Below are 26,138 nucleotides of genomic sequence, written 5' to 3'. Positions count from 1 at the left end.
TATTCGTTCAGCATTTCCTTCCTTACCAAACCCTGGACTACGCTGGAGTAATAACACAAGACTCTTCAGACTCAGCCTTCTCAGCGGAGGATTCTTACCCTGGGCGTGTCGCGCGGAGCCAATCAAGCGCAGGGATGTCATCTTGGGCGGGGCGCGTGGGACTGAGTGGAGCTCCGCGATTCCGCCGCCTTCTTGCAGTCGGTTTTCCTCCCTAGTCCGTCCACCGCTTTCTCCCGAACCGGGAACCCTGCCTCGGTTATGGCCTCGACCACTGTGGCAGCAGCAACACGAGGCCTCGGCCGGGTGCCCACCCTGCTCCGGCGCGGCTACCAGACGGAGCGGGGCGTCTACGGCTATCGGCCGAGGAAGGTGGCGAGCCGGCAGCCCCGGGCCGGCCTGGCGCGCCCCACAGGTTGGACGTTGGCGGGGAGCTCCTGGGGCTGGGAGTGGGGAAGGGGTTTCCTTCGATGGAGTACAAGGGACTGGGGGAATGTCTGGTGTCTGGGGTGTCGCAGTTGACCTGTGAGTGCGGTGCAGGCCTGTAGAGAAAGGGGGTCCGCTTGCCTTCAGGCTGGTCCCTTGATTAGGATTGACGCACTGAGGACGGAGCGAGACACCCTCCTGCCCGTGTTCTGTAAGGAGGACCCTAAGGTCGGAATCTCAGCATTGATTCCATGCTTGGGTTGTCTGTCCACCTGCCTTCTGAGTCTGGAGGGGAGATGTTGTCTGTTCTCTTTATTGGATGGCAAATTTGTGAAAATCAAGCGCCTTGCAGAGTTCTGGTGTCCAGCATAGATTTTAGGAAGTTGCACTGCTAATCCACTGGCCATGACTCTTTGGTGGTTCGAATCCACCTGTAATTCCAAAGAAGAAAAATGGGCTTTATCCTCATGGAGATTCAGGTATGAAGCTTGTGAATCAGCAGCGGAGTTGTTTGTTTGGTGAGCTGCTCCCCCCCCCCAACACAGTGGTGGGGGGTTTTTTTTTTTTGTTTGTTTTTTTGTGAGCTGCTTTTGGTCTGATTCTTTTCTTTCTTTCTAATTTTCAGTCCTTTGTGGACGTAGGATTTTAGAAAAGAATATAGTTACCATTTTCCATCTATTTGGGATTAATGGGAGGATACCTTTCCAGGGCTATCTCCAAAGCTTTTTTGTTCCCTAAGGGGAAAGGACTGAGTAAAAAATGTGTGGGATCTGGTACTGGATTGGTTGGAAGAAAAGCACAGTGTGATCAAGGACTTGTGTGTTAATTATCTTCTCTCCTCATTCTAATCTTTTACTAAACTTGAAACCATGTTACTGGTGGTTTTATTGGTGTGTGTGGGGGAGGAAAATGACTGTTTTTAGACATTTTGTTACATGTTGATCTGCAAGAGACAGATTTTGTGTATTCGGCTTATTTGCCAGAATCATTGTGTCTTCATTCATCTGTAGAATGGGAAATTAATACAAGTTGATTATTAGAGGAAAAAATGATTTGGTATCTTTGGGTCCAGTTAGCAGGTTAACAGTTAAGATATTTTTCATTATTTAAGTACTTGACCTTTGAGTCCTACAGCACATACTGGAACTTTAGTATTTTGTTTTTCATTTAAGGAAGTATTTAGCATAAACCTGGTTTTTCTCTCTAGAATGCATTGACGGTCTCTAGGGACATCATTTTGGTTACCTAAATTGTTCACCACTTTAAGACTTGATTTTACTCTGCTTTGCAAACTGATAGCTTAGCATTTCATTTGTTGGTCTCAAACTTAGATGTGCATTCAAAACACTTTGAGTGCTGTTTAAAATGCCAATTTCTCAATAAAAATTAACATTATAAAACAAAATGTGTTTGAATGATGAGTGACTGAAAAGCCAATATGATTTGAAAAATTTCACTCAAATAAAAAAAGAAAAAAAGTGCTCAATACATAATTTAAAAAAAAATAAAGTGAGTCTCACCTTACTAAGGGTTTCAGTTCTGTGGTCTGAGATGAGTTCAGAAATACATACTTTTATCAAGTACCTCTCAATCCTAGATAGTTTAGTAGGAAGTGCATCACAGTCCTTGGCCAAACTCTTGTTTCAGTAATATGTGTTATATGTATATGATGTTATTGTTAATTATGTGCCATTGAGTTGCTTTCAACTCATAGTGACCCCATGTACAACAGCCCTGAAACCTGCTCCATCCTGTGTCAACTTTACTGTCTGACACACTTAACCTTCATTACCTCAGTCATTGAATCAATCCATCTCATCAAGAATCTTCCTCTCTTTCTCTGTCCTTCCACCCTTCCAAGCATGATGTCCCTCTCCAAGGATTGGTTCCTCCTTGCAACATGCCCAAAGTATGTCAGATGAAGCCTCAGAATCCTTGCCTCCAAGGAGCAGCCTGATTTCACCCTCTCCAGGTTGAACCTGTTTGTACTCCTGGTAGTCTATGATTCATTCTACACTCTTCTCCAACACCATAGCACAAAGACATCAGTTCTCTTTCTATCATCCCTAGTCGTTGCCCAGCTCTCTGACACATAGCAAGCAATTACAAAGATTATGGGCTGGATCAGGTGCACTTTAGTCTCCAGACTGACGTCGTTGCCCTTAGGGACCTCTGGAGAGGTCCCTGACAGCAGACTTTACCAGTGCAATACTTCTTTTGATTTCCTGACTGCTGGTACCAACATAATTAATAATCCTTTTTCATTTACGATCATGTCAATCTATACTCAATGTATAGCTGTTGTGATGCTTTACACTCCATTTGAGTCTCTCTGTCTTCTTCCTATTAACAGCCTGACAACTGAGAATTAAAGCTTGCCTTGGAAATGACTGAACCCATAGTTGTCTTTCATTTGGAAGTTTGTATCAGAGCTTCGGGATGTTGTAGTTTTTTTTTAAAGTGAACTTTGGTGGCCTAGTCCATGGAGAATTATGCTGCTAATCCAGAGACTGCACCTCCGGTGGTTTGGTTTCACCAGTTTGTCTGGGAGAATGATGGGCAGTCAACTCCCCTGTGATTTACAGTCTCAGAAAACCTGCTGAAGGGTTAGCTCTGGGTTATTTCCAACTTAATGGCAACGAGTTTAAGTTTGATTTTAAAAACCTGTCGAGATAATTTTATATATAATTCCTTCCCTGTCATGTATAATCACGTTGTTTTACCCTCAGCAAATTTGCTTGGTTTTGGGGTGTTTGGTGAAATTTAGAAGTCTGGAATTAAGACTTCAAGCCAAGGGAATGATATTATGTAGTATTGAGAGGTGTTCTAGAAGCGGGTGGGAAGACACTTTGATTCAGACATATTCTATAGAGAATTTTTTGTTGAGACTACATAGGACAAAGACAAGCATATGCGAAGTATTCTGGAATGAAGGAAACCAAAAAAATAGCATGGTGCAAATAGGTGTTCTGCTGAATCAGGGGCATGCCTTTCATGGTGCTATTTGGAGACAAAATCGCCACCAAATCATAACTGGTGGCACTTTCAAACCATCACTGTTGCTGGCACGACTAAAGACCATGATTGGGATATGTACACACACATTTTAAACAGTGACTATTGCAATACGTTTGAGTGTGTTAGAAATTGGGAAGATAGCATAAAATAGAACAAGGTTTAGATCTGTTGTTCATAGGGTTGTTATGGGTCATATTCGACAGTACCTAACAACAACAGATTTTTAAAGTTTCTGGGATTGGTTTTGAGGAGGTATTGGCCACGCTATCACATGGTGGTCATGGCATGACTAATGGCCATGAAGTGCTGAGTCACAGGCTCCAGGACCCCAAATTTTAACTTAAGCTAATGTAGTGGTAGTGCTATTTTCCATATGACTAAACATGCCAGGTGAATTCCTGTATTCTTTTGCACATGCCCAAAGTGTGTAAATCTCACTATCTTTGCCTCTAAAGAGCGCTGTGGCTGCACTTCTTTTAAGACAGATCTATTTGTTCTTTTGGTAGTCCATGATGTATTCAATATACTATAATTCAAAGTCATCAATTCTTTGGTCTTCTAATACAGAAAAAAATTATTTCAAGTCAGAACTGACTCATAACTGACCCTCTAGTAAGTTTCTAAGACTGTAAATTTCATAGGTGGAGGTTGCCCATCTTTATACCTCAGAAAACCTGCTCAAGGCTTAGCTGTGAGTTTATTCCAACTCTACCTGAAGCGCTTGCTGCAGAAGGTCAACGACTGCATCCTTCAGTACGAATTGAAGCTCAACATCAAAAAAAACCCACAAAGATTCTCATCACTAGGCCAATTGGCAGCATCAGTATGGATGGTGAAGAGACTGAGATAGTTAAGAGTTTTAGTTTGCTTGGCTCCACAGTCAACATTCTTGGTACAAGCAGGCAGGAAATCAAGAGACGAATTGCATTGGGAAAGTCAGCTGTCAGGGACCTTTCCAGAGTACTGAAAAGCAACAACATCAGGCTAGAGACTAAGGTGAGCCTGATCCCGGGCTATTGTCTTCATAGTTGCGTGCTATGTATCAGAGAGTTGGACAGTGACTAGGGATGATAGAAAGACAATTGATACCTTTGAGCTATGGTACTGGAGAAGAGTGTTGAATATACCATGGACTGCTAGGAGAACAAACAGATTTGTCCTGGAGAAGGAGAAGTCGGGCTGCTCCCTGGAGTCAAGGATTCTAAAGCTTTGTCTGACATACTTTTAGAATGTTGCAAGGAGGGGCCAGTCCTTGGAGAAGGACATCATGTTTGGGAGAGTGGAAGCGACAGCACAGGAGAGGAAGACCCTCAATGAGATGGATCGATTCAATTTTTAGGGTAATGGTAGTAGGTGTGTCAGAGACAATGAGGTTGGCATAGGATAGAGCAGGGTTTAGGGCTTTTGTACATAGGTCGCTATGAGTCGCAATAGACTCGACAGCACATAACAACAACACATAGCAATGAGGTATTTTCTGTTTAGTTGAGCAATTTTATTATCAAGGTAAGGAGAGGTCAGCTGGTATCTCGGGTTTTTATTTACTTCTCTCTAATCGTTAGTGCAGATGACACAGCCTTGCTTGAAGAGAGCAAAAAAGACTTGAAACACTTTCTATAGAAAATCAAAGACTATAGCCTTCAATACAGATTATATGTCAACATCCAGAAAAAAAAAATCATCACCAGTGAACCAGTAGGCAACATCATGATGGACTGAGAAAAGACTGAATTGTCAAGGATTTCATTTTACTTGGATTCACAATCAACATTCATGGTTCTAGCAGTCAAGCAATCAAAACATGTATAGCATTGGGAAAATCTGTTGTCAAGGACCTCTCCAAAGTACTGAAGAGCAAAGATGTGAGTGTACAGTGTGTCTGATTCAAGCCATGGCTTTTCATTCATTTCCTATGTATCTGAAACTTGGACAGTGAATAGGGAAGAGAGAAGAAGAATCAATGCCTTTGAATTGTGGTTTTGGAGGAGAGTCCTAATTATCCCATACACTGCTAAAAGAAACGAACTCTGGTGTGCAGTGTTAAGGACTTATACTGCCAACCCAAAAGCACATAGTTTGAATCCACCAGCTGCTCTGAGGGAGAAAGTTGGGCCATCTCCATGTGATTTATTGTCTCTGACAACCTATTGGAGGATCAGCTATGAGAGAATCCCAACATGACAGTATACAACAGCAATACACTGGCTTTTTATCAACTACCATTATTTTACACACACACACACACACACACACACACACACACACACACCCCCAAAGAGAGAGAGAGAAACTTGACAAAGGAATGATCATCACAGTCACTGACTCAAGCCTGTTATCAAATCTTATTTGGTAGGGGAGAAAAATTCCTTGTTATGTAAATCTATTCATTTACTCCACCTCTCATAGCTTTGCCCTTTGACTATTTTTCTGTCTTGCCTTAGTAATTCTTCCTTCACCTTTATTTTCTGTGTCCCTATTGGAAGTAGGGAGCTCTGGAGGCTTAATGTTGTTGTAATGTGAAGTCAAGTATGTCTCATAGCAACCCTATGAACAATGGCCCTGAACCGTGCCCTATCTACCCACATTACCGCAGGTAATGTATTAATCCATCTCTTTGGGGGTCTTCCTCTCCTGTGCTGTCCCTCAACCTCCCAATCATGACATCCCTCTCCAAGGACTGGTCCCGCCTGGCAGCATGCCAAAGTATGTTAGATGGATCTTCAAAATCCTTGCCTCCAAGGAGCAACCTTGTTTTCACCCTCTCCAGGACAGACTTGTTTGTTCTCTTGGCAGTACATGATATATTCAATACTCTTCTCTAGCACCACTACTCAAGTCATCAATAATTCTTCATTCATCCTTAATTATTGTCTAGCTCTCTGATGACAAGAAATCCAGGGCCTGGATTAGGTGCACTGTGGTCTCAAGAATGACACCATTGCTCTTCAGCACTCTGGAGAGGTCCCTCACAACAGACTTTCCCAGTGCAATTTGTCTTTTATCTGTGCTTCATTGACTATGCAAAGGCTTTTGACTGTGTGAATGACAACAAGCTGTGGCTGACCCTGAGAAGAATGGGAATCCCAGAACATTTGATCATGCTAATGCGAAATCTATGCTTGGACCAAGAGGCAGTCGTCAAAACAGAGTAGGGAGACACTGGATGGTTCAAAATCAAGAAAGGGGTCCGTCGGGGATATATTTTGTCTTCATACCTTTTCAATCTGTATGCAGAAGAGATCATCTGAGATGCTGGGCTGTACGAAGAGGAATGTGGCATCAGGATTGGTGGAAGAATCGTCAACAACCTGCCAACCTGCGTTATGCAGATGACACAACCCTGCTTGCTGAAACTGAGGAGAACGTGAAGCGCTTGCTGCAGAAGGTCTAGGACTGCAGTCTTCAATATGGATTGAAGCTCAATATCAAGAAAACAAAGATTCTCACCACTGGGTCAATTGGCAGCGTCAGTATGGATGGTGAAGAGATTGAGATAGTTAACAGTTTTAGTTTGCTTGGCTCCACAGTCAACACTCTTGGTAACAGCAGCCAGGAAATCAGGAGACGAATTGCATTGGGAAAGTCAACTGTGAGGGACCTCTCAAGAGTACTGAAGTGCAACGACATGAGGCTGGAGACTAAGGTGCACCTGATCCAGGCTATAGTCTTTGCAATTATGTGCTATGCCTCAGAGAGTTGGACAATGAGTAGGGATGATAGAGAATTGATGCCTTTGAGCTGTGGTGCTGGAGAAGAGTGTTGAATATACCATGGACTGCTAGGAGAACAAACAGGTTTGTCCTGGAGAGGGTGAAACCAGAATGTTCCCTGGAGTCAAGGATTCTGAAGCTTCGTCTGACATACTTTGGGCATGTTGCAAGGAGGGACTGGTCTTGGAGAGGGACATCATGTTTGGGAGAGTGGAGGGATGGCGCAGGAGAGGAAGACCCTCGATGAGATGGATCGATTCTGTGAGTGGAGTGGTGGGAATGAATGTGTTTGAGACAGTGAGGTTGGCACAGGATAGAATGGCATTTAGGGCTCTTGTACATAGGGTCCCTACGAGTCACAAACGACTCGATGGCACATAACAACAACAACAAGTGCCAAGAATGTTGATTGTGGATCCAAGCAAGGTGAAATTTTTAACAATCTCAGTCTGTTCTCTATCTATCATGGTCCTGCCATTTGGCCCAGAGGTAGAAATTTTTGGTGTTTTTTTTTTTTTTTTGAATTTTTTAAAAATTTTTGTTTTCTTGATGTTCAGCAGCAATCCATATTAAGAGACTTCAGTCCTTGACCTTCTGCAGCAAACACTTTAGATCCTCCTCAGTTTCAGCAAGCATGGTAGTGTCATCTGCATAACATAGGTTGTTGATGAGTCTTCCTCCAATAGTGATGCCAGTTCCTCCTCATGAAATCCAGCCTCCTGAATGATCTGTTCCACATATAGACTGAAAAAATATGGAGACAGGACACATCTCTGATACACTCCTGTCTTGATTTTGAACCATACAGTGTTTCCTTGCTCTGTTCCATTGACTGCTTCCAGGTCTAGGTATATTGATTTTGCATGAGTACCAATCAAGTATTCTGGGATAAATCAAGTGTTGCTATGAGTGGCACTTTACTTGATGCCACGTAACAACAACAACAACAACTGTACCACTCTTTAGGGAGCTTTGGTGGCCTAGAGTGTAAGTAGTTATGCCAATGCAAAGCCAGAAGATTTTAATTTACCAGCCACTCTGTGGAAGAAAGTGGGACAGTCTCTTCCCATTTGATTTACATCTTCTGAAAACCCACTGGAAGATTGGCTATGGGTCAGTTTTGAGCATCACAGAGATCAAGAGAGGAAGATGGGCCTGCCACAGTGTCTGTTACAATGGGCTGAGTGTGACAGAGATTAGGAGGATGGTGCAGGATAGAACAGGTTTCTGATCTGTTGTTCACAGGGCCACTATGAGTCATAGTTGACTTGACAGTACCTAAGCAGCACAACTTTGAGATCTTGGAATGAGTCTCGAATCTATGCTAGATTTTATAAGTGCCTTTCCGTAGAGCAGTCCTTAGAACCTTGGTGTTTTCAATTGCTTCTTATGTATCTAAAAGTTGAATAGTGAGTAAGAAAGACTGAAGGATTGATGTTTCTGGTATGTGTTGGCAAACAGTAGTGGACTGCCAAAAGAACAAACAGATCTATCTTGAAGGAACTACAACCAAGAGTACTGCTTAGAGACAAGGATAGTAAAATGTATTGTGTCTTTCTGTCTTGAGAGATCCTCAACCTAATTCATTTGAGAATTGAGTTTGTAAGGAAATCCACTTGTTGTTCATTTTGTTAGAGATTTAATATATGACCCTTCCGCTCTCCTGGAATTCGTTGTATGGACTATTAGAGTCTGAAACATTCCCTACACTCCCAATGTATGATCTTCTAGGGAATCTTCTCAGATATTTGGGATTGACCAGCAATTACCCAAACCTGAAATGTGGAGGTGTCAACTTTGATTGCTGTGTCAAGCAGATTGAATTTGTGAACTTCTATGGGAAGTACTGCATTACTTGTGTTCCCCAGAATGCTCCTTCCCTTGTAATTCTGCCTCTTGCAGTTCTATATCCCACTCTCTGAAGATGAAGTTAGTGTTCCTGCACACAGAATGCAGAAAGTTCTTCTTGGTTAAAAAGAATGTGGTGTGGTTTGAAACACTGAAAGACCAAGCTGAGGTGCTTAGAAAACAAAATAGTTTGAAGTTCTCCAGATCCTCATTTCATTTTTATCTTGAATGTCTCTGTATGTAATGGAAGGTGTGTAAAAGATTTTGAGTTTCATTTATTTCTCCAGGAGGAACAAACCTACATTCATGTTTAGATTCTTTGAATTTGTTCTTTTTTCCTAAATGGCAATTATTATCTGTTTGATTGTTTGCAATTTTCACACAAGGTCTGCATGAGTCATTGTGCAAAATGATACATTATAAAGAATAGCAGTATAATAAACTATAATTTATAAAAGCAATTGGACCAAAAACCCCAACCCTTTATGTCTCATTTATTTTGTCCACATTTTTTTAGGAGGAACCACTCCTTAGAGATATCATTCTGGATAGGACCAAGTTCAGATTTGTTGTTCATAGAGTCTCTCTGGACTTGATAGACCCTAACAAAATCAATAACCTTGTTGCTGATCTGTTCCATATACCTCAAGGACAACATTCCTTTCCTCTGAGTTTAGCTTATTCCCACAGGGTCTTGTTCACTGTAGGTAAACATGCAAAACTTGAAGGGCAGGTCTTGAAATACAGTGTTTCTAAATTTTTGTGATGTTGTTTGTCTGCAACTCATAGTGACCATATATACAATAGCTCTGAAGCCTACCTTGTCCTAAGGCAGTCTCACTGAATCCGATATGTCTACCACCATTGCCCTAGTTATTGTATCAGTCCATATCATCCGTGGTTTTCCTCTCCTGCACTGTCCCTCAGAGGATGCTGTCCCTGCACTCCCTTTTGAGCATGATGTTCTTCTTCAAGGACTAGTCCCTCTTGACCAAATGCCCAAAGTGTGTGAGCTGGAGCTTCAAAATCCTAGCCTCCAAGGACAAACTTGGTTTCACCCTCTCTCAGATAGACCTATTTGTTTTCTTGGCTGTCCATGGTATATTCAAGATGCTTCTCCAGCACCACAACTCAAAGGAATCAATTCTTCTGTTATCCTTAGTCATTGTTCAGCTCTCTGATTTATAGCAGTAATTGTGAAGACTATGGACTGAATCAGGCACACCTTAGTCTCTAGACTAACATTGTTGCTTCACAATAGTCTGAAAAGGTCCCTAACAGCAGATTGACCTAATGCAATTAATCTTTTGATTTCCTGACTGTCGGTGCCAAGCATGTTGATTGCGGAGCCAAGCAAGCTGTATGATACACATTCATAAACAAGCATGACTGAGGAAGACGAGCTTACCAATCCAATGTTCTGAGAGACCAGTCTATAAAAAACTGAAGGACACGTATTTTTTTTTTCTTTTTCTTTTGTTTCTTTCAACACGTATTTTTGTACAATCATGTAATCCCAGTTAGGTGTTATGAAACTATTTTTTCTAGATATCCCACTTTTACCTCCCTTGGACTTCTATAAGCCAAGTAAGAATAGTATAACCTGTAATTTATGATTTAACAATAAAAGAATGTATCCTATTTTGTGGTGCAGTAGAGTAGTAGAAGTCACTCAGTGACAATGGATGTTTCACTGGTCTAGACTGTATTCTGTCTCTCAGTAAACTTTTCAGGAGGAATTGGTACTTAGAGAGATTGTGTTGAGAACATCAGTGAAAGAGCTTCCTCTTTATTTAGGGGTTATAGGGGTTGATATGTAACACGGAACTTGAATGTGATAGAGATTGTGAAGATGGCACAAGATAGGTCAGAGTTCAGATCTGTTGTTGGTTGGGGTCATTATGAGTTGTAGTTGACTCAACAGCACCTAACATAAATTGAATTGTGTATTGGAAATACTCAGTGAAAATTATATATTAGGTACAATGCCACCAGAAATTGCTATAGCTATTACTTCAGTGAGCAGTAGCAACCCCACATTTGCGACATCTTCCAGATACAACATTAAGAATGACCCCAGAGGACTCAAAAGTGTTTAAATAGGAGAAACAGAATCATGATTTGCAACCTAGAAAAGACGCACCACTGACTGCATCTAAATAAGAGGGATCTATGCCAAAACCACATAGTACCTACTCAATGATACTGAAACAAGAAAACTAGTAGAAGAGTTCAGGAAGAAATGATTAAATTGTTAGAAGAAATTTGAGACATGAGAGGTGAAGGCTTAAGGCTCAGAAAGGTAGCCCATTGGAATAAACCTGGATCCACCTCAGTTGCATCTACTCCTTCAGAGACAAGGTCATCAGTCCTTTGCCTTTGCTTCTCATAACTGTAACCATTTTCATTGGATCTTATCTCAGAAAATGAAATCTTACAGGGTGAAGCATGCAAAGTGCTATTTATTTTCTTTTTTCTTGAAAAATATAACAGAAAAACTTTTGTTTTCCATTCATTTTACTGGTAGTATTGCCCACAGCGATAATTTTACTTTTCCATTTGAAAGCAGTTATTGGCCAGATGCAAAAAAAATCATAGTTAACAGATTACTGAGTGATACTTTTTTGCTTATGTACAGCATCATCTAGGATTTGCCTTTAATGATCTCTTTCCCCCCCTCAAATGATAGCAGAAAGTCACCATAATTGGGAGAGGTCCTAGCTGATGGACCCACTGCTGAGTCACTAGGTGCTCCATGAGGCTAAGGCCCTAATGATTTCTTATGGTTAGGAAACACAATAAAAACTTCAGCTACTGGACAAATTGTGTATTGCCAGATTATCAGTGTGTTGTGTACCATAGAGTCAGAACTAACCCCTAGCTGACCCTCCAGCAGGTTTTCAGAGGTAGTTATTTGCTTTTTTTTTTTTTTTAAATTTTATTTTGGGAGGTAGTTATTTGCACCGGAATAGATTTCTCATCCTTCTCCCATGGAGCATCTGGTGGTCTGGAACTGAGTGCCTTCATGATTGCAGTGCAGTTTCTTGCCACTAGGTCACCAGTCAGTGCTCCTTACAATTGTCAGTTGTTGTTGTTAAATGCCGTTGAGTCGTAGGCAACTCAGGGACCCAATGAACAAAAGACCTGAACGCTTAGTTTCTCCAAGTTTATAGGGTTTCCAGAAGCAAGCGATTTCAGAAGTGGATGCCACTTTTGCTTCCAAGCTTGTTTTAATTGGCGAGATCCACCAAATACTGTGTGCCATGGGTGACCAGTATTGCATTTGGCACATCAGGGTCACAGTGTTCAGTATCACAGCAACCACAAGTTACCTCTGTACAGCAAATCGACAGACCAGTGCTATACCTCCTAGAAGAATGTTTGACCAAAAACAACTAAAACCAGACCTAATTGACATAGATTAAAGTCACCCACCTTTGGCTTGGTAGCGTCACTTTCTATTAAGCCAGTTGAGCTCTCTCTATGTTGTTGTTGTTAAATGCATTCGAGTCATAGGTGACTCATAGTGACTCTATGAACAAAAGACCTGAACACTTGTATAACTTTCTTTGTTTCTCCAAGTTCATAGGGTTTCCAGAGGCAAGTTATTTCGGAAGTGATGCCACTCCTGCTTGTTTAAATTGGGGAGCTCCACCAAACACTGTCCACCAAGGGTGACCAATATCACATTTGGCACCTCAGGGTCACAGTGTTCAGCATCACAGCAACCACGAGTTACCTCTGTACAGCAAATTGACAGACCCGTGCTATACCACCTAGAAGAATCTTTGACCAAAAACAATTAAAAGCAGGCCTGAGGCCTGCTTTCTGTAGCAGATACCAATTGCACTTCTTGTGATTTTAGTAAGATTTCAAAAATTGTTTTAATCTTGTAAATGTTATTTTAATTCTTTTCATTTTATCTGTTTCTGTTACCTCTTGAAATAGAATTTATTTAGATGGCTAATCAGAGGTTCATTAGGTTATTTAGATGGCTAATCCCATGGTTTGAGGCCATCAGCCACTTCACAGGAGAAGGATGGTCAATCTCCTTCCTTGCGATTAACTGCCCCTGAAAACCCACCAGAGGGTCAGCTATGGGCTGGTTTAGATTCTACAGTACTCAGCAACAACAATCAGAGAAAGTGGAAGATCCTTGACAATATGTAATGACTAACAATGGGCTTGAGCATATCAGAAATGTGAGGCTGGAGAAGAATATGGTAAGGTTCTAATCTATTGTTCAAGTTCTCTGTCAGAGAGGAATAATTAGACTTGGAAGATTCTTACCATTGGACCAATAGGCAGTATCATGATAGATGGAGAGGAGACAAACTGTCAATAGCTTCATCTTGCTTGCATCCACAGTTAACATCCTTGGTACGAGCAGTCAGGAAATAAGGAGTCACACTGCACTGGGAAAATCTGCAGTTAGGGAGCTTTCCAAATTATTGAGGAGTAGTGATGTCACTTTGAGGACTCAGGTACATCTGATTCAGGCCATAGTCTTTTTTATTACTAGCTGTGCATCCAAAACCTGGACTATGAATACAGATGACAGAAGAAGAATTGATGCCTTTAAGCTGTGGTGTTGGAGAAGAGCACTGAACATCTCATGGACAGCCAAGAGAATGAACAGGTATGTCTTGGAGATGGTGCAGCTGAAGTGCTCTTTAGAGGCAAGAATGATGAGGCTTCGCCTCAGATACTTTGGACATGTTGCTAGGAGGTGCTATTCCTTGGAGAGGGACATGATGTTGGGAAGGGTGAAGGGTTGGAGAAGGAGAGGAAGACCCTCAGCCAGGTGGATTGACATGGTGACTGTCACAGCGGGCTCTTGTGTGTAGGGAAGTATGAGAATGGCACAGGACAGGACAGGACTAAGATCTTTTGTTCATAGGGTTGCTATGAGTCGTGCTCGACTCTACAGCACCTAACAACAACCACAAATAAGAAAAGTAGAAATCTGAACTGATATGACAACTTTGCTCTGCAGAGATATAGAAGTTGAAGCACGTTTTGTCCTGTTCCTTTATCAACTCATGGATATTAATCTCAGTGGTTTGGCCCAAGATGGTTTGCCTTTACGTCCACATACTTCCTGGCACGTGCATCTTATTCCATCAAAGATGACACAGTAAAGAAATTATGGTGCCTCCCTACTCTTCTGTGTCCTTCATCAGCCTTCTTCATGTATTTTGTCTTGATGTTTTTGTTAGGTAGGTGAGTCAGCCATGATTTATAGCAGCCTTTTGTACAACAGAACAACGCTCTGCTCAGTTCTGTACCATCTTCACAGTCTCTTTGGGTGCTTAAGTCTAGCCGTTCCTTCATCAATCCATCTGCTCCCTGCTTTAGGGACTTCTTTTTTTTTTTTTTTTTAATTTGGCACTTCTTTTTTTATTTCCATTCATTGATTGTTGCACATTTTCCTCCCTGCCCACTCCTCCCCTATCCCCCAGTTCACTTTTCTCTTTGTTCTTCTCCTTTTTTGACTCTCTACTTTTCCAAGCATGATGCCCTTTTCCAGGCATGGGGCTTCTCCTAATAACACACACAAATATGTGAGGTGAAGTTGCACTACCATCCTCACCTCTAAGGAGCACATCAGTTGAACTTTGTCCAAAACAGGTTTGTTGATTCTTTTGGGTAACCATGGTATATTCACTATTCTTTGAGAACATTATGACTGAAAGGCACCAATTCTTAAGTCTTCCATATTCATTCTCCAGCATTCATACATCAACATACAAAGCACTTGAAAATACCATGACTTGGTCAGGTGTACCTTGGTCTTTAAACTAACATCCTTCCTTTTGAGCTTGTTCAAGAGGGCTTTGACAACAGATTTTCCCAATGCAGTATATTACATTTTTTTTACTGCTGTGCCTACAAAGGATGTTTATATCATTGACTAAGATTTCCCTTCTGTCACGACTTTAAAGACATACTGAATTGACTTCTAGTAACCTTTTGGATGGATAGTATCACTAGTTAAAATTTGACTTGTGGTATGTGTCTTTGCTATTAGCAACAACTTGCACTTTAACCTCTGTAAACCTTAGTTTCCAAGTAAACTTTAATTTATCAGTAATTCCAGTTTAAACTGGATGTGGATTTAGAAATAGTGACTTATGGATATAAATTTCAAAGGGAGGATTTAGGAACTATTGTTAAAGAAAATAGCACAATTTAGAGTCCATCTGGAGATGGGAAACATAGGATTCTAAACAACATCTAGAGGTTACTAGCTTTGGTCACTGAAGTGACATTGTAGGAGATGTTGCATATATAGGAAATACAAGGAGTCTTTAGAGGAGTTCTCTGTTCCATAGGGTTGCTATGAGTTGGCATTGATTAACTCCAGGGCTTTGGGTTTGGGGTTTTCAAGGTGAAGTTGAAAGTGCCCATCTCATTTTAATACACTTCATTCTAAAGGAAATAACTCTTTTTTAAAATAATTTTTTTGTGGATAATTCAACTCTCCCACTTGCTTTAAGTGTATGTTGCCTGGAATAGAAAGAATACAAACCCACTGCCATCAAGTCAGCTCTGACTCATGGACACTCTCTGTTGGGTTTCAGAGACTATAAACTTTTCTCCCTTAGAGTAGTGAGTGAATTTGAACTGCTGATCTTTTGGTTAGTAGCACAATACACCACATACTGCAACACCAGAGTTCCTTTATGTGGAAATAGAACTGTAGGTTCTAGATGTTTTTGGGGAGGCTGTTGAAGGACTCAGACTCGATGACCTGATCATTACATCAGTTCTGACTCAAAGCGACCCTCGGTCTGGTTTCCAAGGCTGTAGTTGGCAGTGAGAGACTTCCCTTCCATCTACTGCAGGTAGATTCAAACCACCAGAGCCTTGTTCAACTCACTGTGGCCTATGTTACCAAAGCTCCCTGCTTAAGGTTAGATGATGAAAAAGAGCTACCATTAGCTTTTAGTTTTAATATATTACCTTTCAATGTGGAGTTTCTGAATGTGTCACATATATGATGTGTTTTAGGGGCACCTAAAACCACTCCTTTATTTTGGAGAGTCACTAGGATTCATAATATAACATTGTACTCATCGGTAACATTTATTCCAATGGTGTTAGAAGCTGGGTCATGAGAGAGAGAAGGAGGGAGGGAAGAGGAGAGGGAGAGGGAGCGAGGGAAAGGGAGAGGGAGGGAGAGAGAGAGAGAAAGGAAAGGCTGAGTCTGGATAAATCCCTGTGTAGGCTTCCCTATGCACTCCTCCTCCCAGGAGGGTCACACAGAGTGATGAAACACAGTGACATATGTGCTGTGTTTCTTCTCCAGGAAGCCCAAAGTGTTCCCTGGGAGCTGTTCATGTGAACACCCTCTGATATACCAAAACTCCAGCCTTCCAGAGAACAGCAGATGTTCGGCATAAACCTTATTATCTGAACAAACAGTGTAGGTAGCTACCATTATCAGTTAGGGGAAAAAATGAGAACTCTCCCCCCCTGAAATCTGAGTTCTCAGACACTCATCGAAGGTCAACTTTGCAAACAGGCCTTTCTGAGAATAGCAGTCTCAGGCTTTTCCCTCACAACATGCCTGTCTGTCACTTTTACATCTCCAATTAGGGAGAGAATGGAATTTGGCTCACTTTGGCTCAGGTGACCCTCTCCTTGATGAGGGAGGTACAATATTGAGAAAAGAAGGATTCAAAACAAGCAGGGAAAAAAAAAAAAGAAAAAAAGAAAAAAAAAGAGGAAAAAAACCAAAAACAAACAAGCAGGAAACATCTACTTCACTTTTTGTACCACATGTTTGAGGGCTCTAGAAAGTGTTCACTTTTTTGCAATATGCGGAATCTCAGGATTTCATCCCATTCATTCAGATAACACATACTATTTATTGTGTACTAGTTAGGTGGATCTTGGCAGAAAGCAAAGAATACCAGAAGAATGTCTATCTGTGCTTCATTGATTATGCAAAGGCTTTTGACTGTATGAATCACAACAAGCTGTGGCTGGCTCTGAAAAGAATGGGGATCCCAGAACATTTGATTGTGCTAATGCGAAATCTATACTTGTACCAAGAGGCAGTCGTCAGAACAGAGCAAGGAGATACTACATGGTTCAAAATCAAGAAGGGGGTCCGTCAGGGGTGTATTCTGTCTCCATACCTTTTCAATCTGTATGCAGAACAGATCATCCAAGTTGCTGGGCTGTACGAAGAGGAATGTGGCATCAGTATTGGTGGAAGAGTCATCAACAACCTGCGTTATGCAGATGACACAACCCTGCTTGCTGAAACTGAGGAGGACATGAAGCTCTTGCTGCAGAAGGTCAAAGACTGCAGCCTTCTATGTGGATTGAAGCTCAACATCAAGAAAACAAAGATTCTCACCACTGATCAGCATGGATGGTGAAGAGATTGAGATAGTTAACAGTTTTAGTTTGCTTGGCTCCACAATCAACACTCTTGGTAACAGCAGCCAGGAAATCAAGAGATGAATTGCATTGGGAAAGTCAGCTGTGAGGGACCTCTCAAGAGTACTGCAGAGCAATGATGTCAGGCTGGAGACTAAGGTGCGCCTTATCCGGGCTATAGTCTTCACAATTACGTGCTGTGCATCAGAGAGTTGGACAGTGAATAGGGTTGATAGAAAGAGAATTGATGCCTTTGAGCTGTGGTGCTGGAGAAGAGTGTTGAATACACCATGGACTGCTAGGAGAACAAACAGGTTTGTCCTGGAGAAGGTGAAGCCGGAAAGCTCCTTGGAGTCAAGGATTCTGAAGCTTCGTCTGACATACTGTGGGCATGTTGCAAGGAGGGACTGGTCCTTGGAGAGGGACATCGTGTTTGGCAGAGTGGAGAGGAAGCAAAGGAGAGGAAGATCTTTGATGAGATGGATCGATTTTGTGACTGGAGCGGTGGGAATAAGTGCGTTTGAGATGGCTAGGTTGGCACAGGATAGAGCAGCGTTTAGAGCTCTTGTACATAAGGTCTCTATGAGTTGCAAACGACTCGATGGCACATAACAACAAAAACAAGTGTCCAGAACCAGAAGCATGCCTCCAGCGTTTTCCATTTTATTTTGTAGAGGAATGTGCATGTATATGTTACCAGTCCGCCTGGCTTTGTTTGAGCCTTAAAATATCAAAATAAATTCCAATGATCTTCTGCAGGTATCATAGGTCCTGTGTTGTTTGGGCATGTTATGCCAGACATAAAGGTATTTCTTGTTCTCCTATAGTAGATTTGATTTATACAGAGAAAAATTATCCATCCCTTTCCCTCCCTACTTAATTTTTTTTTTGCCTTGAAATAAACTTTGAGTTATTCACGTGCACAAACTGCATCTGTTGAACATTTACACTTCAATGCCTTTTGATAGATTTAAACAACTGTGAAACCACCAGTTAATCTACGAGTGTGTCTCCCCCAGTGTTTCCCTGTTATGCTCTGCAGCCTGATTTGCCCTCCCTTTTTGCTGCAGCTACAGACTAGGAGTTGGCAGCCTAAAAATATTTCTTAGCAGGAAGTTTTAAAAACTTAATATATTTATTCTGTTGTCATTCTGTTGCTATAGTTATCCTTTAAAATATTTTAATATTATTTGCTGCCAAAGTATTATAAAAGAAGCACTTTGTTGTTGTTGTTGTTGAATACAAGCACTTTTATCTAAAACATTGGAACCTGGGACTTGGTCAGTTAATTTTTTTTTCTTATTTTTTTAAAATTTATTTTAGTGAAAGTTTACAGAGATTTAGGATTTCCAGTCATTCATTGTTGCAGGTCAGTTAATTTTTTAAAAAGCAATTTATAAAACTGAGAAGGAGTTTGACACAATGGTTAAGTGCTCAGTTGCTAACCTAAATTATAGCCCTGCACAGGAGAAAGGCTTGGCTATCTGCTCTCATGCAGATTCCATTTTATGAGCAGGTCCATTTTGTCCTAGAGGATTATGGTGACCAAGAATCAGCTCAATAGCACTCAGCAACAGAGAACAGAATGTCATAAATAAGTGAGAGAATATTTAGTATTTTATTTAAATTTAGATATATATTTTTATTTGTGTACATGCTAAGTTTTAAAACAAACAAACAAACCCCCCAAACTCTTTAACTCTCATTGTACTGCTAACGCAAAGGCCACTCTTCTGACCATTCATTCGAATACACCATTGGCTCCTTAGGAGAAAGATGAGATATCCACTGTGATCTATAGCCTTGGAAACCCACTGGAAGATCATTTCGGTGTGGGCTCTGGTTTGACGACAATGAGTTCTTGTATAGTTTAAGCCATAAGAATGAAGGGAGCTCTGGTGGCCTAGTGGCAAAAAGCTGTGCCGCAATCCCACAAGTATGTGGTTTGAATCCACCAGATGCTCTGCTGGAGAAGGAGGGACAATCTCCTGCTGTACTAGTCAGATCTGATTTGATGGTGTGTACACACACACACACACACACACACACACACACACAAATAATAAAATAAAATGAAAAAAAGGAATGAAGATAGAATATTAGTTTCCCATATCAGATAAGGGACTTATATCCAGAATTTATGAAATACTTGAGCACCACAACAAGGTAAAGGTAAATAATCCAATAGAAAAATGGGCACAGGATATGAACAGGCACTTCACCGAAGACGACATTCAGATGGCTAACAAACACATGAAGAAATGCTCAAAATCCCTAGCCCTAAGAGAGATGCAAATTAAAACAACTATGAGATATCATTTCACCCCAGTCAAAATAGCAAAATTTAACAGAACAGCAAGCAACAAATGCTGGCGAGGTTGTGGAGAAACTGGAACCCTGATTCACTGTTGGTGGGAGTGTAAAATGGTGCAACCCCTGTGGAAAGCAGTATGGCGCTTTCTCAAAAAGTTGCAAATAGAGATACCATTTGACCCAGCAATTCCACTACTGGGAATATACCCTGAAGCGACCATAGCTGACATCCAAGCAGATATATGCACACCCATGTTCATTGCAGCTTTGTTCACAATAGCAAGGAGTTGGAAACAACCTAAGTGCCCATCAACAAACGAATGGCTAGAGAAGCTGTGGTATATTCGCACAATGGAATACTATGCTGCATTAAAAAACAAGGAACTCATGCAATATTATTCAAAATGGTTGACTCTGGAGAACATTATGCTGAGTGAAATATCCCAGTCACAAAAGGACAAATATTACATCATGCCACTGTTGTAGAATGGGACTGTCCTTGGGGTTAGGGAGACACTGAGTAAGATGGGTTCAATAATGTATACTGCACTGAAGCAGAGGAGGGAGAGAACCGTCTAAAAGAGAGATGTAACTGGGTATTTCTGTCATCACAGCAGACTAGAGCGAGGGCTGCATGGTGGAGGGGACCTGGGGGAGGGTTTGTAAAACAATGAAAGAATCTTTTCTTTTACTTTTCCATAATTTTTGGACTCATGTACTTATAACTTGTTAGTCAAATTTGTGTCTTCTAGGTTGCAACACCCCCATGATACATCTTCAAGGATATGTACATGTACAGCCAAGCACAATCAATAAGAGTGCATCTGAATTCCAAAATCAATCTCCATAATAGTCTATGTGTTTCCTACTGCCAAAGGGGCCCTTTAGAGTAGTGAGAGAAGATCTTCACCCTGAAACCCACGGCATCCCTTTTCAGCAGGAAGTAGCTAAGAGAATACGCCGTCCCCTTTTCCTTATGACTCAGGGTGAAGTCTCTCTCAGGGAGGAGTGATAGGGAATGGCAAAGGACACACTGACAAAGAAGATTAATCAGAACTGGCTTTGACAAGCACTGTGGCATTTGGACAAGAACAAACTGGGAGGAGGGTAGAGAGAATAGTGCAACAATGAATGAGTGGAAGCCCAAAATCTCTGTAAATGTTTATGAAAATTAATAAAATATAATTATAGAAAAAAAAAAAAGAATATTAGTTTCCTGGACCTATCATTACTGTAATTGTGGTGGTCTACAACAACAGAAATTTATTATCTCATATTTGTGGAGCCTGTAAATCTGAAGTCAAGTTGTCATCAAGTCTGTGCTTTCTCTGAAGGTTATAGAAGAGGACTTTTCTTTGTTTCTTTCTAGTTTCTGGTTATTGTATTAGGTGACTATGAGTCTACTTTGACGTATATAAACCCTGTTATATAACAAATCTGAACCTTCTGGTAGTTATCAGCAATCCATGGCATTTCTTGACTTTGGACTGCAAGTCTCTTCTCTTGTATTTGTATGGCCTTCTTCCATATGCTTCTCCTAAGACCTTCTTAGAAGGACACTAGTCCCTGGACATTGTTGTTGTTGTTAGGTGTTGTCAGGTTGGTTCTATCTCATAGTTACTCTATGTACAAAAGTACCAAACACTGCCCAGTCCTTCTGCATCTTCGAAAGTTACTACCAGGCTTTAGTTCATTGCTGCAGCTACTCTGTCCATTCATCTTGTTGATGGTCTTCTTCTTCTTTTCTGACCTTCAGCTTTATAAAGCATGATACATCTCTCCTGATAGCATAACCAGAGTATGTGAGGCTAAGTCATGCTGCCATCACCTCAAGGACTACTCGGACTGCATTTCTTCCAAGGAAGGCTTGGGAATCCCAATATTTAATATTCCTTGCCCACACTACAACTCAAAGACATCATTCTTCTTTGGTCTTCCTTATTCTTTGTCCATGCTATTCACTTACTCATGTGCATATAAAGCAATGGAAAATTCCTTAGATCGGGTCAGGTACACCTTAGTCCTCAAATTGACAGCTTTGCTCTTTATCACTTTAAAGAGTTCTTTGCAAGTAGATTTGCTGAAATGCAGTATATAATTTGATTTTACAACTTCTGCTTCCATAGGCATTGGTTGTGAATCCAAGTAGTATGAAACCTTTGAAAACTCAAACTTTTGTCTATTTATCATGCTGCTGCTATTGTTCTTGTTTTTATGTTCCATCAAATTGCCTGCCACTCATAATTACCCTATATCTGAACCCTGCTCTGTCTTGAGCCAGTCTCATTGACTCTGACACATCTCACTCCATTGCCTCAGTTACTGTGTCAATTCTGTATCTCATCCGTGATCTTCCTCTCCTGAGCTTTTCCTCCACCCTTCCAAATATGATGTTCTTCTTCAAGGACTGGTCCCTCCTTGCCACTTGCCCAAGGTGTGAGAGACAGAGCTTCAAAATCCTTGCCTCTAATTGGACAATTAAAACAGACATTTGGAGGGCGGGGGAAGAAGAACAAACTGGTGAGGAGGGTAGAGAGAACGGTGCAGCAGCGAAGGAATGAAAACCCAGAATCCCTGTAAATGTTCATTAAAACTAATAAAATTTAATAATAATAAAAAAAAAGAAAAAAAATCCTTGCCTCTAAGGAAAAATTTGGTTTCACCCTCTCTAAGACAGACCTATTTGTACTTCTGGCAGTCCATGGTATGTTCAATACTCTTCTCCGGAACCACATCTCAAAAGCATCAATTCTTCTTCTGTCATTCTTAGTCATTGTCCAGCTCTCTGATGCATAGCAAGTAATTATGAAGACCATGGCTTGGGTCATGCACACCTTAGTCTCTAGACTGATATCATTGCTCTTTAGCACTTTGGAGAAGTCCCTGACAGCAGACTTCCCCAGTGCAGTTCCTCTTTTGATTTCCTGACTTCTGGTGCCAAGAGTCTTGGTCTTAGTGATGAGAATTTTTGTTTTCTTTAAGCTGAAATGCAATACATACTAAAGGGTATGGTCTTTAAGTTCCATCTGTGTTTCAAGTTGTTTTAATTTTTAAAAGCAAAGTTTGCTTGCAAACCTCATCTATCTATTGCAGATTGTTAACGAGTTTTCCTGCAATCCTGATGATACATTCTTTGTGTAGTCAAGCTATATGACATCCTCCTTAGTCAAGCTATATGACATCTTACCTAGCTATATATTCTCTTTCTCTCTTTCTCATACCTGTCAAATTGGAAATGAATCATAGCTCTCTCCTCCATTGGGATTCCAAGGCTGAAAATCACATGGAATGAGATTGCCCATCATGGAGCTGATGGTGGATTTGAACCACCAGAGAGGCATGATCTTTGGTTTAGCAGAGCAGCTCCCTACACAGTAGGCTACCAAAGCACTTATCTATATTGTTGTTAGATGCTGTCATCAATTACCACTCACAGCAACTCTATCAACAGCAGATAGAAAGCGTTCCCGACCAGGGTTTCTGCCATTCTTAAGCCCATTGTTGCAATCACTGCCAGTCTACTTTTCCTAGATTTCTTTTTCTAAAGACTGATGCCTCATGACAACATGCCCAAAATATGTGTAAAGTTTCACTATCCTTGCCTTTAAGGAGCACCCTGAATGAACTTTGTCCAAGACATTTTTGTTTATTCTTTTGGTAGTCCATGGAATGTTCATTACCGCCACTGCAATTCAAAGGTGTCAATTCTCCTTTAGTTTTCCTTATTCATTGTCTAGCTTTTAAATGCTTAGGAAGCAATTGAAAATACCTTGTGACAGGTACACCTTAGTCTTTAAACTGATATCCTTGCTCTTTAGCTCTTTGAAGGGGTCCTTGACAGCAGCTTTTCCCAATGCAAGATGTATTTTGTTTTCTTAATTTCTGCTACCATGAATTTTGCTTGTGGATCCATGTAAAACGAAAGAATTCATTCTATCATGATGGAATATTGGTCAGTGGTGAGGATTCTTTTTTTTTGGTGTCAGCTTTACAGATAGTCAAATTCATTGCTTTGAAATTAAATTTGACTCAACTCATAGCTGTTTCTCTAGGGGATTTTCCCCAGCTATAAATTGCATGGACAGGGATTGCCTATTTTTCTCCCATGGTAACTGGTAGGTTCAAACCACTAGAGAGGCATGGACTTTGGGTTAGCAACCCAACTCTCTACAGACTATTGATAAGAACTCTCTGTTAGCTATATTGTTCTTGTTATGTACTGTTTAATTAGAATGAACTCAGAGCTAATCTATTCAGCAGATTTTCAAAAGCAGCAAATCACATGGGAGCAGATTTCTGATCTGTAAAAAGGGCAAGAGCGCAGTGAGGACAACCATATCTGACCTTTAACCACTCCACAATAGGGAACTGTCACCATCGTCAACACCAACAACACAAAACCTATTTCCATTAGTTCAGACATGTCTCCCACACTCTGGAACCTCTTTCTATTCATTCCAACACCAATCTTACTGCTTTGAGGGGTCCAAAATCTGATGCAAAAGCTCATAGTCTGCACAGAACCATATTGGGGAAGTCAGAAGGCTATAATTCAGCTTTGTAGAAGAATACAATTAGAACAACTTCCAAAATATATTTGCAGGCATCTACCTTAGCCTTGAGCCTCTTGGTTTTAGGTCAGTGTTAAAAAGCTATCAGTCCTGCCAGTTATGGCTCTCCTTCTCCCAAATTCTCCAGCAAACTTAGACAAAACGCTTTTGGCTCTAGATCAGTGGCATGGCAATCCCAAGCTCTGCTCCATCTCACATCAGTGCTCTGGTTCTCTGCTGCTGCTTCTGCTTCTGCTGCTGCTGTAAGTTTAGCTGATGCAAGAATCTCTGGCCTCCAAAGGCATGCACTACATGCTCGCTGCTTCTTTGCTGGTGATGAGACTCTTCACTTCTGCTGCTTGATCTGCTCATTAATGGTGAGACTAGCCATTATCCTTGTAGATTTTCAAGACCACCCAATTCCTTTGTGGATAGGGTAACACAAGGATGTTATTGGGAGCTCTCATGACCTAGTGGCAAGAAGCTGCACTGCAATTCTGAAGGTATGCAGTTCAAGGCCACTAGCTATTCTGCAGGAGCCTAGCTGTTCTTTTAGCACTCCATGGTATGTTCAGTACTCTTCTCCAACAACACAACTCATAGACATCAATTCTTTCTCTATCATCCTTAGTTATTATGCAGCTCTCTGATGCATAGTAAGTAATTGTGAAAAGCATGGTCTGGTCAGGTGCACCTTAGTCTCAAGGCTGACATAATTGTTCTTCAGTACTTTGGAGAGGTGCCTGACAGCAGATTTTCCCTTTAGGGAAGCCATTTTGAACAATAAGCCCTTAACAGCACACTAATTATCTCCCACAGAGTAGCTGGTGGATTCAAGCCATGTGATCTTGAGTTTACAGTATAACTCCTTACCACTAAATCACAAGAGCTCCCTGTTAGCTATATCTGTATGATGAACAAATCATTTGAGAAGCTGGACTATAAGAAGAAGATTATAACGTCTGTATGAAGGGAGACTGATCAACAGTGTGCAGGTGACAGGAACTTGTTTGATGAATATAAGGAGGACTTAAAACACTTTCTGCAGAAGATCAAAGACTGCAATGTTCAATATGGTTTCTATCTTAATATCAGGGAAATAACAATCATCACCACTGGGTCAATAGGCAATATCAGATGGAGAAGAGATAGAATTGTCAATTACTTCATCCTGCTTGAATTCACAGTCAACACCGTTGGCACCAGCAGCCAGGAAAATCAAAAGACATTTTCCTAAAGACATTTATATGGGAAAGTCTGCTCTTAGGTACCTCTCCAAAGTGCTGAAAAGCAAAGATGTTAGTTTGAAGACTAAGGTTTACTTGATTCAAGCCATGGTCTTTTCAATAATTTCCTATGCACGTGAAAGTTAGACATAGTCTGATCTTAGTTCCAAATAAGGTCACATTCTTAAATTCTACCTTGATGCAAATTTTAAGAAGATACTATTCAACCCAGTGAGATCCTGGGAGCAGAATGGTTAAGAGTTTTGTCTGCTGTTAGTTTGAACTCATTCAGCTGTTTTGTGAGAAAAAAGACTACAAAGAATCTGCTTCCATAAAGATTACAGTCAAGGAAACCCTATGGAACAGTTATGCTTTGTCATGTGGCTCGCTCTGAGTGGATAACGACTCATTGCTACACAGCAACAAAAAATCCAACCCACTACAAAAGGTTTTCTTTTTTATAAAATTGTTGTTGTTGTTATGTGCCGTAGAGTCGCCTGCGACACATAGCGACCCTATGTACAACAGCCCTAAACTCCACTCTGTCCTGTGCCAATCGCACCGTCTCTGACACTCCTATCCCAATTATCCCAGTCACTGAATCAATCCACCTCATAGAGGGCCTTCCTCTCCTGTGCTGTCCCTCCACCCTCCCA

At 41.0% G+C, this 26,138-nt stretch overlaps 1 protein-coding gene and 1 pseudogene across 1 annotated transcript in view; both read left to right on the top strand.

Annotated features, from left to right (window-relative positions):
* The first annotated feature begins 258 nt into the window (after positions 1-258).
* Positions 259-26,138, top strand: part of DHTKD1 (dehydrogenase E1 and transketolase domain containing 1) — a 116,013-nt gene continuing 90,133 nt past the window's right edge. The window contains exon 1 of the mRNA XM_006891841.1: positions 259-412. Coding sequence (XP_006891903.1) covers positions 259-412 — 154 coding nt within the window. The remainder of the gene's footprint in view (positions 413-26,138) is intronic.
* On the top strand, positions 10,937-11,429 carry LOC102865144 (annotated as a pseudogene).

Source organism: Elephantulus edwardii, unplaced genomic scaffold, assembly GCF_000299155.1.
Source record: "Elephantulus edwardii isolate Elephantulus edwardi_28Jun2011 unplaced genomic scaffold, EleEdw1.0 scaffold00105, whole genome shotgun sequence".
Classification (NCBI taxonomy): Eukaryota; Metazoa; Chordata; class Mammalia; order Macroscelidea; family Macroscelididae; genus Elephantulus; species Elephantulus edwardii.
This window is presented reverse-complemented; position numbering and strand designations above follow the sequence as displayed.